The following is a 20000-nucleotide window of genomic DNA, read 5'->3' on the forward strand; positions in this document are numbered from 1 at the left end:
GGGGTCTGTTCATCTCAACAGTACTAAAACTAGAGGAGAGAAGGGGTCTGTTCATCTCAACAGTACTAAAACTAGAGGAGAGAAGGGGTCTGTTCATCTCAACAGTACTAAAACTAGAGGAGAGAAGGAGTCTGTTCATCTCAACAGTACTAAAACTAGAGGAGAGAAGGGGTCTGTTCATCTCAACAGTACTAAAACTAGAGGAGAGAAGGGGTCTGTCTGTTCATCTCAACAGTACTAAAACTAGAGGAGAGAAGGAGTCTGTCTGTTCATCTCAACAGTACTAAAACTAGAGGAGAGAAGGGGTCTGTTCATCTCAACAGTACTAAAACTAGAGGAGAGAAGGGGTCTGTCTGTTCATCTCAACAGTACTAAAACTAGAGGAGAGAAGGGGTCTGTCTGTTCATCTCAACAGTACTAAAACTAGAGGAGAGAAGGAGTCTGTCTGTTCATCTCAACAGTACTAAAACTAGAGGAGAGAAGGAGTCTGTCTGTTCATCTCAACAGTACTAAAACTAGAGGAGAGAAGGAGTCTGTTCATCTCAACAGTACTAAAACTAGAGGAGAGAAGGAGTCTGTCTGTTCATCTCAACAGTACTAAAACTAGAGGAGAGAAGGAGTCTGTTCATCTCAACAGTACTAAAACTAGAGGAGAGAAGGAGTCTGTCTGTTCATCTCAACAGTACTAAAACTAGAGGAGAGAAGGAGTCTGTCTGTTCATCTCAACAGTACTAAAACTAGAGGAGAGAAGGAGTCTGTTCATCTCAACAGTACTAAAACTAGAGGAGAGAAGGGGTCTGTTCATCTCAACAGTACTAAAACTAGAGGAGAGAAGGGGTCTGTTCATCTCAACAGTACTAAAACTAGAGGAGAGAAGGAGTCTGTTCATCTCAACAGTACTAAAACTAGAGGAGAGAAGGAGTCTGTTCATCTCAACAGTACTAAAACTAGAGGAGAGAAGGGGTCTGTCTGTTCATCTCAACAGTACTAAAACTAGAGGAGAGAAGGAGTCTGTCTGTTCATCTCAACAGTACTAAAACTAGAGGAGAGAAGGAGTCTGTCTGTTCATCTCAACAGTACTAAAACTAGAGGAGAGAAGGGGTCTGTCTGTTCATCTCAACAGTACTAAAACTAGAGGAGAGAAGGAGTCTGTCTGTTCATCTCAACAGTACTAAAACTAGAGGAGAGAAGGGGTCTGTCTGTTCATCTCAACAGTACTAAAACTAGAGGAGAGAAGGGGTCTGTTCATCTCAACAGTACTAAAACTAGAGGAGAGAAGGGGTCTGTTCATCTCAACAGTACTAAAACTAGAGGAGAGAAGGGGTCTGTTCATCTCAACAGTACTAAAACTAGAGGAGAGAAGGAGTCTGTTCATCTCAACAGTACTAAAACTAGAGGAGAGAAGGAGTCTGTTCATCTCAACAGTACTAAAACTAGAGGAGAGAAAGGGTCTGTTCATCTCAACAGTACTAAAACTAGAGGAGAGAAGGAGTCTGTTCATCTCAACAGTACTAAAACTAGAGGAGAGAAGGGGTCTGTTCATCTCAACAGTACTAAAACTAGAGGAGAGAAGGAGTCTGTCTGTTCATCTCAACAGTACTAAAACTAGAGGAGAGAAGGAGTCTGTTCATCTCAACAGTACTAAAACTAGAGGAGAGAAGGAGTCTGTCTGTTCATCTCAACAGTACTAAAACTAGAGGAGAGAAGGAGTCTGTCTGTTCATCTCAACAGTACTAAAACTAGAGGAGAGAAGGGGTCTGTTCATCTCAACAGTACTAAAACTAGAGGAGAGAAGGAGTCTGTTCATCTCAACAGTACTAAAACTAGAGGAGAGAAGGAGTCTGTCTGTTCATCTCAACAGTACTAAAACTAGAGGAGAGAAGGGGTCTGTTCATCTCAACAGTACTAAAACTAGAGGAGAGAAGGAGTCTGTCTGTTCATCTCAACAGTACTAAAACTAGAGGAGAGAAGGGGTCTGTTCATCTCAACAGTACTAAAACTAGAGGAGAGAAGGAGTCTGTTCATCTCAACAGTACTAAAACTAGAGGAGAGAAGGGGTCTGTCTGTTCATCTCAACAGTACTAAAACTAGAGGAGAGAAGGGGTCTGTTCATCTCAACAGTACTAAAACTAGAGGAGAGAAGGAGTCTGTTCATCTCAACAGTACTAAAACTAGAGGAGAGAAGGGGTCTGTTCATCTCAACAGTACTAAAACTAGAGGAGAGAAGGAGTCTGTTCATCTCAACAGTACTAAAACTAGAGGAGAGAAGGAGTCTGTCTGTTCATCTCAACAGTACTAAAACTAGAGGAGAGAAGGGGTCTGTCTGTTCATCTCAACAGTACTAAAACTAGAGGAGAGAAGGGGTCTGTCTGTTCATCTCAACAGTACTAAAACTAGAGGAGAGAAGGGGTCTGTTCATCTCAACAGTACTAAAACTAGAGGAGAGAAGGAGTCTGTCTGTTCATCTCAACAGTACTAAAACTAGAGGAGAGAAGGGGTCTGTTCATCTCAACAGTACTAAAACTAGAGGAGAGAAGGGGTCTGTTCATCTCAACAGTACTAAAACTAGAGGAGAGAAGGGGTCTGTTCATCTCAACAGTACTAAAACTAGAGGAGAGAAGGGGTCTGTCTGTTCATCTCAACAGTACTAAAACTAGAGGAGAGAAGGGGTCTGTTCATCTCAACAGTACTAAAACTAGAGGAGAGAAGGAGTCTGTTCATCTCAACAGTACTAAAACTAGAGGAGAGAAGGAGTCTGTTCATCTCAACAGTACTAAAACTAGAGGAGAGAAAGGGTCTGTTCATCTCAACAGTACTAAAACTAGAGGAGAGAAGGAGTCTGTTCATCTCAACAGTACTAAAACTAGAGGAGAGAAGGGGTCTGTTCATCTCAACAGTACTAAAACTAGAGGAGAGAAGGAGTCTGTCTGTTCATCTCAACAGTACTAAAACTAGAGGAGAGAAGGAGTCTGTTCATCTCAACAGTACTAAAACTAGAGGAGAGAAGGAGTCTGTCTGTTCATCTCAACAGTACTAAAACTAGAGGAGAGAAGGAGTCTGTCTGTTCATCTCAACAGTACTAAAACTAGAGGAGAGAAGGGGTCTGTTCATCTCAACAGTACTAAAACTAGAGGAGAGAAGGAGTCTGTTCATCTCAACAGTACTAAAACTAGAGGAGAGAAGGAGTCTGTCTGTTCATCTCAACAGTACTAAAACTAGAGGAGAGAAGGGGTCTGTTCATCTCAACAGTACTAAAACTAGAGGAGAGAAGGAGTCTGTCTGTTCATCTCAACAGTACTAAAACTAGAGGAGAGAAGGGGTCTGTTCATCTCAACAGTACTAAAACTAGAGGAGAGAAGGAGTCTGTTCATCTCAACAGTACTAAAACTAGAGGAGAGAAGGGGTCTGTCTGTTCATCTCAACAGTACTAAAACTAGAGGAGAGAAGGGGTCTGTTCATCTCAACAGTACTAAAACTAGAGGAGAGAAGGAGTCTGTCTGTTCATCTCAACAGTACTAAAACTAGAGGAGAGAAGGGGTCTGTTCATCTCAACAGTACTAAAACTAGAGGAGAGAAGGAGTCTGTCTGTTCATCTCAACAGTACTAAAACTAGAGGAGAGAAGGGGTCTGTCTGTTCATCTCAACAGTACTAAAACTAGAGGAGAGAAGGGGTCTGTTCATCTCAACAGTACTAAAACTAGAGGAGAGAAGGAGTCTGTCTGTTCATCTCAACAGTACTAAAACTAGAGGAGAGAAGGGGTCTGTTCATCTCAACAGTACTAAAACTAGAGGAGAGAAGGAGTCTGTCTGTTCATCTCAACAGTACTAAAACTAGAGGAGAGAAGGGGTCTGTCTGTTCATCTCAACAGTACTAAAACTAGAGGAGAGAAGGAGTCTGTCTGTTCATCTCAACAGTACTAAAACTAGAGGAGAGAAGGGGTCTGTTCATCTCAACAGTACTAAAACTAGAGGAGAGAAGGGGTCTGTTCATCTCAACAGTACTAAAACTAGAGGAGAGAAGGGGTCTGTTCATCTCAACAGTACTAAAACTAGAGGAGAGAAGGGGTCTGTTCATCTCAACAGTACTAAAACTAGAGGAGAGAAGGAGTCTGTTCATCTCAACAGTACTAAAACTAGAGGAGAGAAGGGGTCTGTTCATCTCAACAGTACTAAAACTAGAGGAGAGAAGGAGTCTGTCTGTTCATCTCAACAGTACTAAAACTAGAGGAGAGAAGGGGTCTGTTCATCTCAACAGTACTAAAACTAGAGGAGAGAAGGAGTCTGTCTGTTCATCTCAACAGTACTAAAACTAGAGGAGAGAAGGAGTCTGTCTGTTCATCTCAACAGTACTAAAACTAGAGGAGAGAAGGGGTCTGTTCATCTCAACAGTACTAAAACTAGAGGAGAGAAGGAGTCTGTTCATCTCAACAGTACTAAAACTAGAGGAGAGAAGGAGTCTGTCTGTTCATCTCAACAGTACTAAAACTAGAGGAGAGAAGGAGTCTGTTCATCTCAACAGTACTAAAACTAGAGGAGAGAAGGGGTCTGTTCATCTCAACAGTACTAAAACTAGAGGAGAGAAGGAGTCTGTCTGTTCATCTCAACAGTACTAAAACTAGAGGAGAGAAGGAGTCTGTCTGTTCATCTCAACAGTACTAAAACTAGAGGAGAGAAGGAGTCTGTCTGTTCATCTCAACAGTACTAAAACTAGAGGAGAGAAGGAGTCTGTCTGTTCATCTCAACAGTACTAAAACTAGAGGAGAGAAGGAGTCTGTCTGTTCATCTCAACAGTACTAAAACTAGAGGAGAGAAGGAGTCTGTCTGTTCATCTCAACAGTACTAAAACTAGAGGAGAGAAGAGGTCTGTTCATCTCAACAGTACTAAAACTAGAGGAGAGAAGGGGTCTGTTCATCTCAACAGTACTAAAACTAGAGGAGAGAAGGGGTCTGTTCATCTCAACAGTACTAAAACTAGAGGAGAGAAGGGGTCTGTCTGTTCATCTCAACAGTACTAAAACTAGAGGAGAGAAGGGGTCTGTTCATCTCAACAGTACTAAAACTAGAGGAGAGAAGGGGTCTGTCTGTTCATCTCAACAGTACTAAAACTAGAGGAGAGAAGGAGTCTGTCTGTTCATCTCAACAGTACTAAAACTAGAGGAGAGAAGGAGTCTGTTCATCTCAACAGTACTAAAACTAGAGGAGAGAAGGGGTCTGTTCATCTCAACAGTACTAAAACTAGAGGAGAGAAGGAGTCTGTTCATCTCAACAGTACTAAAACTAGAGGAGAGAAGGGGTCTGTTCATCTCAACAGTACTAAAACTAGAGGAGAGAAGGAGTCTGTTCATCTCAACAGTACTAAAACTAGAGGAGAGAAGGAGTCTGTCTGTTCATCTCAACAGTACTAAAACTAGAGGAGAGAAGGAGTCTGTTCATCTCAACAGTACTAAAACTAGAGGAGAGAAGGGGTCTGTTCATCTCAACAGTACTAAAACTAGAGGAGAGAAGGAGTCTGTCTGTTCATCTCAACAGTACTAAAACTAGAGGAGAGAAGGAGTCTGTCTGTTCATCTCAACAGTACTAAAACTAGAGGAGAGAAGGAGTCTGTCTGTTCATCTCAACAGTACTAAAACTAGAGGAGAGAAGGGGTCTGTTCATCTCAACAGTACTAAAACTAGAGGAGAGAAGGGGTCTGTTCATCTCAACAGTACTAAAACTAGAGGAGAGAAGGGGTCTGTCTGTTCATCTCAACAGTACTAAAACTAGAGGAGAGAAGGAGTCTGTCTGTTCATCTCAACAGTACTAAAACTAGAGGAGAGAAGGAGTCTGTTCATCTCAACAGTACTAAAACTAGAGGAGAGAAGGGGTCTGTTCATCTCAACAGTACTAAAACTAGAGGAGAGAAGGAGTCTGTTCATCTCAACAGTACTAAAACTAGAGGAGAGAAGGAGTCTGTCTGTTCATCTCAACAGTACTAAAACTAGAGGAGAGAAGGAGTCTGTCTGTTCATCTCAACAGTACTAAAACTAGAGGAGAGAAGGAGTCTGTTCATCTCAACAGTACTAAAACTAGAGGAGAGAAGGGGTCTGTTCATCTCAACAGTACTAAAACTAGAGGAGAGAAGGAGTCTGTTCATCTCAACAGTACTAAAACTAGAGGAGAGAAGGAGTCTGTCTGTTCATCTCAACAGTACTAAAACTAGAGGAGAGAAGGGGTCTGTCTGTTCATCTCAACAGTACTAAAACTAGAGGAGAGAAGGAGTCTGTTCATCTCAACAGTACTAAAACTAGAGGAGAGAAGGGGTCTGTTCATCTCAACAGTACTAAAACTAGAGGAGAGAAGGAGTCTGTTCATCTCAACAGTACTAAAACTAGAGGAGAGAAGGAGTCTGTCTGTTCATCTCAACAGTACTAAAACTAGAGGAGAGAAGGGGTCTGTCTGTTCATCTCAACAGTACTAAAACTAGAGGAGAGAAGGAGTCTGTTCATCTCAACAGTACTAAAACTAGAGGAGAGAAGGGGTCTGTCTGTTCATCTCAACAGTACTAAAACTAGAGGAGAGAAGGAGTCTGTTCATCTCAACAGTACTAAAACTAGAGGAGAGAAGGAGTCTGTCTGTTCATCTCAACAGTACTAAAACTAGAGGAGAGAAGGGGTCTGTTCATCTCAACAGTACTAAAACTAGAGGAGAGAAGGAGTCTGTTCATCTCAACAGTACTAAAACTAGAGGAGAGAAGGAGTCTGTTCATCTCAACAGTACTAAAACTAGAGGAGAGAAGGGGTCTGTTCATCTCAACAGTACTAAAACTAGAGGAGAGAAGGAGTCTGTTCATCTCAACAGTACTAAAACTAGAGGAGAGAAGGAGTCTGTTCATCTCAACAGTACTAAAACTAGAGGAGAGAAGGAGTCTGTTCATCTCAACAGTACTAAAACTAGAGGAGAGAAGGAGTCTGTTCATCTCAACAGTACTAAAACTAGAGGAGAGAAGGGGTCTGTTCATCTCAACAGTACTAAAACTAGAGGAGAGAAGGAGTCTGTCTGTTCATCTCAACAGTACTAAAACTAGAGGAGAGAAGGGGTCTGTTCATCTCAACAGTACTAAAACTAGAGGAGAGAAGGAGGTCTGTTCATCTCAACAGTACTAAAACTAGAGGAGAGAAGGAGGTCTGTTCATCTCAACAGTACTAAAACTAGAGGAGAGAAGGAGTCTGTCTGTTCATCTCAACAGTACTAAAACTAGAGGAGAGAAGGGGTCTGTTCATCTCAACAGTACTAAAACTAGAGGAGAGAAGGAGTCTGTCTGTTCATCTCAACAGTACTAAAACTAGAGGAGAGAAGGGGTCTGTTCATCTCAACAGTACTAAAACTAGAGGAGAGAAGGAGTCTGTTCATCTCAACAGTACTAAAACTAGAGGAGAGAAGGGTCTGTCTGTTCATCTCAACAGTACTAAAACTAGAGGAGAGAAGGAGTCTGTTCATCTCAACAGTACTAAAACTAGAGGAGAGAAGGAGTCTGTCTGTTCATCTCAACAGTACTAAAACTAGAGGAGAGAAGGGGTCTGTTCATCTCAACAGTACTAAAACTAGAGGAGAGAAGGGGTCTGTTCATCTCAACAGTACTAAAACTAGAGGAGAGAAGGGGTCTGTTCATCTCAACAGTACTAAAACTAGAGGAGAGAAGGGGTCTGTTCATCTCAACAGTACTAAAACTAGAGGAGAGAAGGAGTCTGTTCATCTCAACAGTACTAAAACTAGAGGAGAGAAGGGGTCTGTTCATCTCAACAGTACTAAAACTAGAGGAGAGAAGGAGTCTGTTCATCTCAACAGTACTAAAACTAGAGGAGAGAAGGAGTCTGTTCATCTCAACAGTACTAAAACTAGAGGAGAGAAGGGGTCTGTTCATCTCAACAGTACTAAAACTAGAGGAGAGAAGGAGTCTGTCTGTTCATCTCAACAGTACTAAAACTAGAGGAGAGAAGGAGGTCTGTTCATCTCAACAGTACTAAAACTAGAGGAGAGAAGGAGTCTGTCTGTTCATCTCAACAGTACTAAAACTAGAGGAGAGAAGGGGTCTGTTCATCTCAACAGTACTAAAACTAGAGGAGAGAAGGGGTCTGTTCATCTCAACAGTACTAAAACTAGAGGAGAGAAGGGGTCTGTTCATCTCAACAGTACTAAAACTAGAGGAGAGAAGGTTGTCTGTTCATCTCAACAGTACTAAAACTAGAGGAGAGAAGGGGTCTGTTCATCTCAACAGTACTAAAACTAGAGGAGAGAAGGGGTCTGTTCATCTCAACAGTACTAAAACTAGAGGAGAGAAGGGGTCTGTTCATCTCAACAGTACTAAAACTAGAGGAGAGAAGGGGTCTTCTGTTCATCTCAACAGTACTAAAACTAGAGGAGAGAAGGGGTCTGTTCATCTCAACAGTACTAAAACTAGAGGAGAGAAGGGGTCTGTTCATCTCAACAGTACTAAAACTAGAGGAGAGAAGGAGTCTGTTCATCTCAACAGTACTAAAACTAGAGGAGAGAAGGAGTCTGTTCATCTCAACAGTACTAAAACTAGAGGAGAGAAGGAGTCTGTTCATCTCAACAGTACTAAAACTAGAGGAGAGAAGGAGTCTGTTCATCTCAACAGTACTAAAACTAGAGGAGAGAAGGAGTCTGTTCATCTCAACAGTACTAAAACTAGAGGAGAGAAGGAGTCTGTTCATCTCAACAGTACTAAAACTAGAGGAGAGAAGGAGTCTGTCTGTTCATCTCAACAGTACTAAAACTAGAGGAGAGAAGGGGTCTGTTCATCTCAACAGTACTAAAACTAGAGGAGAGAAGGAGTCTGTTCATCTCAACAGTACTAAAACTAGAGGAGAGAAGGAGTCTGTTCATCTCAACAGTACTAAAACTAGAGGAGAGAAGGGTCTGTCTGTTCATCTCAACAGTACTAAAACTAGAGGAGAGAAGGGGTCTGTTCATCTCAACAGTACTAAAACTAGAGGAGAGAAGGGGTCTGTTCATCTCAACAGTACTAAAACTAGAGGAGAGAAGGGGTCTGTTCATCTCAACAGTACTAAAACTAGAGGAGAGAAGGAGTCTGTTCATCTCAACAGTACTAAAACTAGAGGAGAGAAGGTTGTCTGTTCATCTCAACAGTACTAAAACTAGAGGAGAGAAGGGGTCTGTTCATCTCAACAGTACTAAAACTAGAGGAGAGAAGGAGTCTGCTTCATCTCAACAGTACTAAAACTAGAGGAGAGAAGGAGTCTGTTCATCTCAACAGTACTAAAACTAGAGGAGAGAAGGAGTCTGTCTGTTCATCTCAACAGTACTAAAACTAGAGGAGAGAAGGGGTCTGTTCATCTCAACAGTACTAAAACTAGAGGAGAGAAGGGGTCTGTTCATCTCAACAGTACTAAAACTAGAGGAGAGAAGGAGTCTGTTCATCTCAACAGTACTAAAACTAGAGGAGAGAAGGGGTCTGTCTGTTCATCTCAACAGTACTAAAACTAGAGGAGAGAAGGAGTCTGTCTGTTCATCTCAACAGTACTAAAACTAGAGGAGAGAAGGAGTCTGTCTGTTCATCTCAACAGTACTAAAACTAGAGGAGAGAAGGGGTCTGTCTGTTCATCTCAACAGTACTAAAACTAGAGGAGAGAAGGAGTCTGTTCATCTCAACAGTACTAAAACTAGAGGAGAGAAGGAGTCTGTTCATCTCAACAGTACTAAAACTAGAGGAGAGAAGGAGTCTGTTCATCTCAACAGTACTAAAACTAGAGGAGAGAAGGAGTCTGTTCATCTCAACAGTACTAAAACTAGAGGAGAGAAGGGGTCTGTCTGTTCATCTCAACAGTACTAAAACTAGAGGAGAGAAGGAGTCTGTCTGTTCATCTCAACAGTACTAAAACTAGAGGAGAGAAGGAGTCTGTTCATCTCAACAGTACTAAAACTAGAGGAGAGAAGGGGTCTGTTCATCTCAACAGTACTAAAACTAGAGGAGAGAAGGAGTCTGTCTGTTCATCTCAACAGTACTAAAACTAGAGGAGAGAAGGAGTCTGTCTGTTCATCTCAACAGTACTAAAACTAGAGGAGAGAAGGAGTCTGTTCATCTCAACAGTACTAAAACTAGAGGAGAGAAGGAGTCTGTCTGTTCATCTCAACAGTACTAAAACTAGAGGAGAGAAGGAGTCTGTCTGTTCATCTCAACAGTACTAAAACTAGAGGAGAGAAGGAGTCTGTCTGTTCATCTCAACAGTACTAAAACTAGAGGAGAGAAGGAGTCTGTCTGTTCATCTCAACAGTACTAAAACTAGAGGAGAGAAGGAGTCTGTTCATCTCAACAGTACTAAAACTAGAGGAGAGAAGGAGTCTGTTCATCTCAACAGTACTAAAACTAGAGGAGAGAAGGGGTCTGTTCATCTCAACAGTACTAAAACTAGAGGAGAGAAGGAGTCTGTCTGTTCATCTCAACAGTACTAAAACTAGAGGAGAGAAGGAGTCTGTTCATCTCAACAGTACTAAAACTAGAGGAGAGAAGGAGTCTGTCTGTTCATCTCAACAGTACTAAAACTAGAGGAGAGAAGGAGTCTGTTCATCTCAACAGTACTAAAACTAGAGGAGAGAAGGGGTCTGTTCATCTCAACAGTACTAAAACTAGAGGAGAGAAGGAGTCTGTCTGTTCATCTCAACAGTACTAAAACTAGAGGAGAGAAGGAGTCTGTTCATCTCAACAGTACTAAAACTAGAGGAGAGAAGGGGTCTGTTCATCTCAACAGTACTAAAACTAGAGGAGAGAAGGAGTCTGTCTGTTCATCTCAACAGTACTAAAACTAGAGGAGAGAAGGGGTCTGTCTGTTCATCTCAACAGTACTAAAACTAGAGGAGAGAAGGGGTCTGTTCATCTCAACAGTACTAAAACTAGAGGAGAGAAGGGGTCTGTCTGTTCATCTCAACAGTACTAAAACTAGAGGAGAGAAGGGGTCTGTTCATCTCAACAGTACTAAAACTAGAGGAGAGAAGGAGTCTGTTCATCTCAACAGTACTAAAACTAGAGGAGAGAAGGGGTCTGTCTGTTCATCTCAACAGTACTAAAACTAGAGGAGAGAAGGAGTCTGTTCATCTCAACAGTACTAAAACTAGAGGAGAGAAGGGGTCTGTCTGTTCATCTCAACAGTACTAAAACTAGAGGAGAGAAGGGGTCTGTTCATCTCAACAGTACTAAAACTAGAGGAGAGAAGGAGTCTGTTCATCTCAACAGTACTAAAACTAAAGACGTGACGTTCTGATCAAAAAGAGCATCCATCTGATTTGAGACCGGTTCCATGGTAACGATACCTCGTCACAATGACGTGATGAAACTTTGATACAAAGTTACCACTTGTTGTAGCAACGAGTGTCACGAAATACATTAACCAGAAACGGGGCACTGCAGCAAAAACAAAAAGCTAGTTTAATGGCATCAAAATTGCTAGCTAGCTGCTTCGCTAAACACCAAACGTCAGATCAAACTTTGAATTCTGTGTTTTTAAAAGTTACATATCTTGAAAGGATATTTGTTGGTTTTTTTTCATCCATCCAATCTTTCACTTCTAAGGGATAAAGGTTTTGTATTAATATCTTTGGTGTCTTGTTGGTAGATAAACATCGTCTTCGTCACCTGCTCGCCTCTGATACTATTATCTGACCCTGCTTGTCATTTATGAACATTTTGAACATCTTGGCCATGTTCTGTTATAATCTCCACCCGGCACAGCCAGAAGAGGACTGGCCACCCCTCATAGCCTGGTTCCTCTCTAGGTTTCTTCCTAGGTTTTGGCCTTTCTAGGGAGTTTTTCCTAGCCACCGTGCTTCTACACCTGCATTACTAGCTGTTTGGGGTTTTAGGCTGGGCTTCTGTACAGCACTTTGAGATATCAGCTGATGTACGAAGGGCTAAATAAAATAAACTTGATTATATGTAATTTCCTTCTTCAACCTGTCTTGTCCAATCAGCTAGTGGTACTGACGTCAGAAGGGGAGGAGTTATTCCGTATCTCTCCGTGGGCCAAATACTGTCACAAACATGTGGACTCCAACACCTATGACTGGATACACTGGGACCCTATTAGACCCTTTCTGGTACGTACCGTGTGTGTGTGTGTGTGTGTGTGTGTGTGTGTGTGTGTGTGTGTGTGTGTGTCCTCTAGCATTGTGAGAAGCCTCTTATTGCAGAAAGCTTCCTCCGTTTTAATGAAATGCTATTAGCATTTCCCAGGCAGCCACCCAGACACCCTGGTGAGAAGGAGCTCTTCACTGGAAGCAGGGCTTGGCAGCGTGAGGCTTTTGATGTTTGTGTTTCTAATGGAGAGATGTTTATGTAACGCTTAATAAAGGATCCTTCCCCTTCCTCCTCCAACCCTCTACCTCTCTCCTCCCTCTGCTCTCCTCATCCTCCCCCCCTCTACCTCTCTCCTCCCTCTGCTCTCCTCATCCTCCCCCCCTCTACCTCCTCTCCTCTACCTCTCTCCTCCCTCTGCTCTCCTCCTCCTCTCCTCTCTCTCCTCCATCTGCTCTCCTCCTCCTCTCCTCTCTCTGCTCTCCTCCTCCTCTCCCCCCTCTGCTCTCCCCCTCTGCTCTCCTCCTCCTCTCCTCTCTCTGCTCTCCTCCTCCTCTCCCCCCTCTGCTCTCTCCCCTCTGCTCTCCTCCTCCTCTCCTCCCTCTGCTCTCCTCCTCCTCTCCTCCCTCTGCTCTCCTCCTCCTCTCCTCCCTCTGCTCTCCTCCTCCTCTACCTCTCTCCTCCTCCTCTCCTCCCTCTGCTCTCCTCCTCCTCTACCTCTCTCCTCCCTCTGCTCTCCTCCTCCTCTCCTCTCTCTGCTCTCCTCCTCCTCTCCCCCCTCTGCTCTCCCCCTCTGCTCTCCTCCTCCTCTCCTCTCTCTGCTCTCCTCCTCTCCCCCCTCTGCTCTCCCTCCTCTGCTCTCCTCCTCCTCTCCCTCCTCTCCCTCCTCTGCTCTCCTCCTCCTCTCCCCCCTCTGCTCTCCTCCTCCTCTCCCCCCTCTGCTCTCCCCCTGCTCTCCCCCTCTGCTCTCCCCCTGCTCTCCCCCTCTGCTCTCCTCCTCCTCTCCCCCCTCTGCTCTCCTCCTCCTCTCCCCCCTCTGCTCTCCTCCTCCTCTCCCCCCTCTGCTCTCCTCCTCCTCTCCTCCCTCTGCTCTCCTCCTCCTCTCCTCTCTCTCCTCCCTCTGCTCTCCTCCTCCTCTCCTCTCTCTGCTCTCCTCCTCCTCTCCCTCCTCTCCCTCCTCTGCTCTCCTCCTCCTCTCCTCTCTCTCCTCCCTCTGCTCTCCTCCTCCTCTCCTCTCTCTGCTCTCCTCCTCCTCTCCCTCCTCTCCCTCCTCTGCTCTCCTCCTCCTCTCCCCCCTCTGCTCTCCTCCTCCTCTCCCCCCTCTGCTCTCCCCCTGCTCTCCCCCTCTGCTCTCCCCCTGCTCTCCCCCTCTGCTCTCCTCCTCCTCTCCCCCCTCTGCTCTCCTCCTCCTCTCCTCTCTCTGCTCTCCTCCTCCTCTCCCCCCTCTGCTCTCCCCCTCTGCTCTCCCCCTCTGCTCTCCTCCTCTGCTCTCCTCCTCCTCTCCCCCCTCTGCTCTCCTCCTCCTCTCCCCCCTCTGCTCTCCTCCTCCTCTCCCCCCTCTGCTCTCCTCCTCCTCTCCCCCCTCTGCTCTCCTCCTCCTCTCCCCCCTCTGCTCTCCTCCTCCTCTCCCCCCTCTGCTCTCCTCCTCCTCTCCCCCCTCTGCTCTCCCCCCTCTGCTCTCCCCCCTCTGCTCTCCTCCTCCTCTCCTCTCTCTGCTCTCCTCCTCCTCTCCCCCCTCTGCTCTCCCCCCTCTGCTCTCCTCCTCCTCTCCCCCCTCTGCTCTCCCCCCTCTGCTCTCCTCCTCCTCTCCCCCCTCTGCTCTCCCCCTGCTCTCCCCCTCTGCTCTCCTCCCTCTGCTCTCCCCCTCTGCTCTCCTCCCTCTGCTCTCCCCCCTCTGCTCTCCTCCTCCTCTCCCCCTCTGCTCTCCTCCTCCTCCCCTCTGCTCTCCTCCTCCTCTGCTCTCCTCCTCCTCTCCCCCCTCTGCTCTCCTCCTCCTCTCCCCCCTCTGCTCTCCTCCTCCTCTCCCCCCTCTGCTCTCCTCCTCCTCTCCCCCCTCTGCTCTCCTCCTCCTCTCCCCCCTCTGCTCTCCCCCCTCTGCTCTTCTCCTGCTCTCCCCCCTCTGCTCTCCTCCTCCTCTCCTCTCTCTGCTCTCCTCCTCCTCTCCCCCCTCTGCTCTCCCCCCTCTGCTCTCCTCCTCCTCTCCCCCCTCTGCTCTCCTCCTCCTCTCCCCCCTCTGCTCTCCTCCTCCTCTCCCCCCTCTGCTCTCCTCCTCCTCTCCCCTCCTCCTCTCCTCCCTCTGCTCTCCCCCCTCTGCTCTCCTCCTCCTCTCCCCTCCTCCTCTCCTCTCTCTGCTCTCCTCCTCCTCTCCTCTCTCTGCTCTCCTCCTCCTCTCCCCCCTCTGCTCTCCCCCCTCTGCTCTCCTCCTCCTCTCCTCTCTCTGCTCTCCTCCTCCTCTCCTCTCTCTGCTCTCCTCCTCCTCTCCTCTCTCTGTTCTCCTCCTCCTCTCCCCCCTCTGCTCTCCTCCTCCTCTCCCCCCTCTGCTCTCCTCCTCCTCTCCCCCTCTGCTCTCCTCCTCCTCTCCCTCCTCTGCTCTCCTCCTCCTCTCCCCCCTCTGCTCTCCTCCTCCTCTCCCCCCTCTGCTCTCCTCCTCCTCTCCCCCCTCTGCTCTCCTCCTCCTCTCCCCCCTCTGCTCTCCCCCCTCTGCTCTCCCCTCCTCCTCTCCTCCCTCTGCTCTCCTCCTCCTCTCCCCCCTCTGCTCTCTCCCCTCTGCTCTCCTCCTCCTCTCCTCCCTCTGCTCTCCTCCTCCTCTCCTCTCTCTCCTCCCTCTGCTCTCCTCCTCCTCTCCTCTCTCTGCTCTCCTCCTCCTCTCCCCCCTCTGCTCTCCCCCTCCTCTCCCCCCTCCTCTCCCCCCTCTGCTCCCCCCCTCTGCTCTCCTCCTCCTCTCCCTCCTCTGCTCTCCTCCTCCTCTCCCCCCTCTGCTCTCCTCCTCCTCTCCCCCCTCTGCTCTCCCCCTCTGCTCTCCTCCTCCTCTCCCCCCTCTGCTCTCCTCCTCCTCTCCTCCCTCTGCTCTCCCCCCTCTGCTCTCCCCCCTCTGCTCTCCTCCTCCTCTACCCCCTCTGCTCTCCTCCTCCTCTCCCCCCTCTGCTCTCCTCCTCCTCTCCCCCCTCTGCTCTCCCTCTCTGCTCTCCTCCTCCTCTCCCCCTCTGCTCTCCTCCTCCTCCCCTCTGCTCTCCTCCTCCTCTCCCTCCTCTGCTCTCCTCCTCCTCTCCCCCCTCTGCTCTCCTCCTCCTCTCCCCCCTCTGCTCTCCTCCTCCTCTCCCCCCTCTGCTCTCCTCCTCCTCTCCCCCCTCTGTTCTCCTCCTCCTCTCCCCCCTCTGCTCTCCTCCTCCTCTCCCCCCTCTGCTCTCCTCCTCCTCTCCCCCCTCTGCTCTCCTCCTCCTCTCCCCCCTCTGCTCTCCTCCTCCTCTCCCTCCTCTGCTCTCCTCCTCCTCTCCCCCCTCTGCTCTCCTCCTCCTCTCCCCCCTCTGCTCTCCTCCCTCTGCTCTCCTCCTGCTCTCCCCCCTCTGCTCTCCTCCTCCTCTCCTCTCTCTGCTCTCCTCCTCCTCTCCTCTCTCTGCTCTCCTCCCCCTGCTCTCCCTCCTCTGCTCTCCTCCCTCTGCTCTCCTCCTCTGCTCTCCTCCCTCTGCTCTCCTCCTCCTCTCCTCCCTCTGCTCTCCTCCTCCTCTCCCCCCTCTCCTCTCCCCCCCTGCTCTCCCTCCTCTGCTCTCCTCTCTCTGCTCTCCTCTCCCTCCTCTGCTCTCCTCTCTCTGCTCTCCTCTGCTCTCCTCTTCCTCTCCCCCCTCTCCCTCTCCTCTTCCTCTCCCCCCTCTCCCTCTCCTCCTCCTCTTCAGCTGTTGCGTCAGGTTTATAGACAGAAACAGTTGTTCACCAGTTTGAGTTTGACGGTTTCTCAGTTATTCCCCGTAGGATGTAAAACTAACCTCACTCACTCACTCGCTTTCTCTATCATCTCTCTCTATTCTCTCTTTCAATGCTCTCCTTTGCTCCTTCCCACCATTTTCCCTCCCTCCTAGCTCTCTGTTGTTCTTCAGTGGTACTGTTGTCTCAGGCCCTGTAGTACCAGTGGTACTGTTGTCTTGGGGCCCTGTAGTACTGTTGTCTCAGGCCCTGTAGTACTGTTGTCTCAGGGCCCTGTAATACTGTTGTCTCAGGCCCTGTAGTACTGTTGTCTCAGGCCCTGTAGTACTGTTGTCTCAGGCCCTGTAGTATCAGTGGTACTGTTGTCTCGGGGCCCTGTAGTACCAGTGGTACTGTTGTCTCAGGCCCTGTAGTACCAGTGGTACTGTTGTCTCAGGCCCTGTAGTATCAGTGGTACTGTTGTCTCGGGGCCCTGTAGTACTGTTGTCTCAGGCCCTGTAGTACCAGTGGTACTGTTGTCTCAGGCCCTGTAGTACTGTTGTCTCAGGGCCCTGTGGTACTGTTGTCTTGGGGCCCTCTAGTACTGTTGTCTTGGGGCCCTGTAGTTCTGTTGTCTCAGGCCCTGTAGTACTGTTGTCTCAGGCCCTGTAGTACTGTTGTCTCAGGCCCTGTAGTACTGTTGTCTCAGGCCCTGTAGTACTGTTGTCTCAGGCCCTGTAGTACTGTTGTCTCAGGCCCTGTAGTACTGTTGTCTCGGGGCCCTGTAGTACTGTTGTCTCGGGACCCTGTAGTACTGTTGTCTCGGGGCCCTGTAGTACTGTTGTCTCAGGCCCTGTAGTACTGTTGTCTCGGGGCCCTGTAGTACTGTTGTCTCGGGGCCCTGTAGTACTGTTGTCTCAGGGCCCTGTAGTACTGTTGTCTCGGGGCCCTGTAGTACTGTTGTCTCGGGGCCCTGTAGTACTGTTGTCTCGGGGCCCTGTAGTACTGTTGTCTCGGGGCCCTGTAGTACTGTTGTCTCGGGGCCCTGTGGTACTGTTGTCTCGGGGCCCTGTGGTACTGTTGTCTCGGGGCCGTGTAGTACTGTTGTCTCAGGCCCTGTAGTACTGTTGTCTCGGGGCCCTGTAGTACTGTTGTCTCTGGGCCCTGTAGTACTGTTGTCTCGGGGCCCTGTAGTACTGTTGTCTCAGGGCCCTGTAGTACTGTTGTCTCGGGGCCCTGTAGTACTGTTGTCTTGGGGCCCTGTAGTTCTGTTGTCTCGGGGCCCTGTAGTACTGTTGTCTCAGGCCCTGTAGTACTGTTGTCTCGGGGCCGTGTGGTACTGTTGTCTCAGGCCCTGTAGTACTGTTGTCTCGGGGCCCTGTGGTACTGTTGTCTCAGGACCTGTAGTACTGTTGTCTCAGGCTCTGTAGTACTGTTGTTTCAGGCCCTGTAGTACTGTTGTCTCAGGCCCTGTAGTACTGTTGTCTCGGGGCCCTGTAGTACTGTTGTCTCGGGGCCCTGTAGTACTGTTGTCTCAGGCCCTGTAGTACTGTTGTCTCAGGCCCTGTAGTACTGTTGTCTCGGGGCCCTGTAGTACTGTTGTCTCAGGCCCTGTAGTACTGTTGTCTCAGGCCCTGTAGTACTGTTGTCTCGGGGCCCTGTAGTACTGTTGTCTCGGGGCCTTGTAGTACTGTTGTCTCGGGGCCCTGTAGTACTGTTGTCTCGGGGCCCTGTAGTACTGTTGTCTCGGGGCCCTGTAGTACTGTTGTCTCGGGGCCCTGTAGTACTGTTGTTTCGGGGCCCTGTAGTACTGTTGTCTCGGGGCCCTGTAGTACTGTTGTCTCGGGGCCCTGTAGTACTGTTGTCTCGGGGCCCTGTAGTACTGTTGTCTCGGGGCCCTGTAGTACTGTTGTCTCGGGGCCCTGTAGTACTGTTGTCTCGGGGCCCTGTAGTACTGTTGTCTCGGGGCCCTGTAGTACTGTTGTCTCGGGGCCCTGTAGTACTGTTGTCTCGGGGCCTGCAGTACTGTTGTCTCGGGGCCTGCAGTACTGTTGTCTCAGCGCCCTGTAGTACTGTTGTCTCGGGGCCCTGTAGTACTGTTGTCTCGGGGCCCTGTAGTACTGTTGTCTTGGGCCCTGTAGTACTGTTGTCTCGGGGCCCTGTAGTACTGTTGTCTCAGGCCCTGTAGTACTGTTGTCTCGGGGCCCTGTGGTACTGTTGTCTCGGGGCCCTGTAGTACTGTTGTCTCAGGCCCTGTAGTACTGTTGTCTCGGGGCCCTGTAGTACTGTTGTCTCGGGGCCCTGTAGTACTGTTGTCTCGGGACCCTGTAGTACTGTTGTCTCGGGGCCCTGTAGTACTGTTGTCTCGGGGCCCTGTGGTACTGTTGTCTCGGGGCCCTGTGGTACTGTTGTCTCGGGGCCCTGTGGTACTGTTGTCTCGGGGCCGTGTAGTACTGTTGTCTCAGGCCCTGTAGTACTGTTGTCTCGGGGCCCTGTAGTACTGTTGTCTCTGGGCCCTGTAGTACTGTTGTCTCGGGGCCCTGTAGTACTGTTGTCTCAGGGCCCTGTAGTACTGTTGTCTCGGGGCCCTGTAGTACTGTTGTCTCGGGGCCCTGTAGTTCTGTTGTCTCGGGGCCCTGTAGTACTGTTGTCTCAGGCCCTGTAGTACTGTTGTCTCGGGGCCGTGTGGTACTGTTGTCTCAGGCCCTGTAGTACTGTTGTCTCGGGGCCCTGTGGTACTGTTGTCTCAGGACCTGTAGTACTGTTGTCTCAGGCTTTGTAGTACTGTTGTTTCAGGCCCTGTAGTACTGTTGTCTCAGGCCCTGTAGTACTGTTGTCTCGGGGCCCTGTAGTACTGTTGTCTCAGGTCCTGTAGTACTGTTGTCTCAGGCCCTGTAGTACTGTTGTCTCGGGGCCCTGTAGTACTGTTGTCTCAGGCCCTGTAGTACTGTTGTCTCAGGCCCTGTAGTACTGTTGTCTCAGGCCCTGTAGTACTGTTGTCTCGGGGCCCTGTAGTACTGTTGTCTCGGGGCCCTGTAGTACTGTTGTCTCGGGGCCTTGTAGTACTGTTGTCTCGGGGCCCTGTAGTACTGTTGTCTCGGGGCCCTGTAGTACTGTTGTCTCGGGGCCCTGTAGTACTGTTGTTTCGGGGCCCTGTAGTACTGTTGTCTCGGGGCCCTGTAGTACTGTTGTCTCGGGGCCCTGTAGTACTGTTGTCTCAGGCCCTGTAGTACTGTTGTCTCGGGGCCCTGTAGTACTGTTGTCTCGGGGCCTGCAGTACTGTTGTCTCGGGGCCTGCAGTACTGTTGTCTCAGCGCCCTGTAGTACTGTTGTCTCGGGGCCCTGTAGTACTGTTGTCTCGGGGCCCTGTAGTACTGTTGTCTTGGGCCCTGTAGTACTGTTGTCTCGGGGCCCTGTAGTACTGTTGTCTCAGGCCCTGTAGTACTGTTGTCTCGGGGCCCTGTGGTACTGTTGTCTCGGGGCCCTGTAGTACTGTTGTCTCAGGCCCTGTAGTACTGTTGTCTCGGGGCCCTGTAGTACTGTTGTCTCGGGGCCCTGTAGTACTGTTGTCTCGGGACCCTGTAGTACTGTTGTCTCGGGGCCCTGTAGTACTGTTGTCTCGGGGCCCTGTGGTACTGTTGTCTCGGGGCCCTGTGGTACTGTTGTCTCGGGGCCCTGTGGTACTGTTGTCTCGGGGCCGTGTAGTACTGTTGTCTCAGGCCCTGTAGTACTGTTGTCTCGGGGCCCTGTAGTACTGTTGTCTCTGGGCCCTGTAGTACTGTTGTCTCGGGGCCCTGTAGTACTGTTGTCTCAGGGCCCTGTAGTACTGTTGTCTCGGGGCCCTGTAGTACTGTTGTCTCGGGGCCCTGTAGTTCTGTTGTCTCGGGGCCCTGTAGTACTGTTGTCTCAGGCCCTGTAGTACTGTTGTCTCGGGGCCGTGTGGTACTGTTGTCTCAGGCCCTGTAGTACTGTTGTCTCGGGGCCCTGTGGTACTGTTGTCTCAGGACCTGTAGTACTG

At 48.9% G+C, this 20000-nt stretch overlaps 1 protein-coding gene across 2 annotated transcripts in view; it reads left to right on the forward strand.

Annotated features, from left to right (window-relative positions):
* gbe1a (glucan (1,4-alpha-), branching enzyme 1a) overlaps window positions 1–20000 on the forward strand; it is a 249035-nt gene that overhangs the window by 61843 nt on the left and 167192 nt on the right. For both annotated transcript variants that reach the window (XM_055936819.1, XM_055936820.1), the window contains exon 4: window positions 11983–12108. In XM_055936819.1, coding sequence (XP_055792794.1) covers window positions 11983–12108 — 126 coding nt within the window. The remainder of the gene's footprint in view (window positions 1–11982; window positions 12109–20000) is intronic.

The sequence above is a fragment of the Salvelinus fontinalis genome, chromosome 10 (genome assembly GCF_029448725.1).
Source record: "Salvelinus fontinalis isolate EN_2023a chromosome 10, ASM2944872v1, whole genome shotgun sequence".
NCBI classification, from domain to species: domain Eukaryota; kingdom Metazoa; phylum Chordata; class Actinopteri; order Salmoniformes; family Salmonidae; genus Salvelinus; species Salvelinus fontinalis.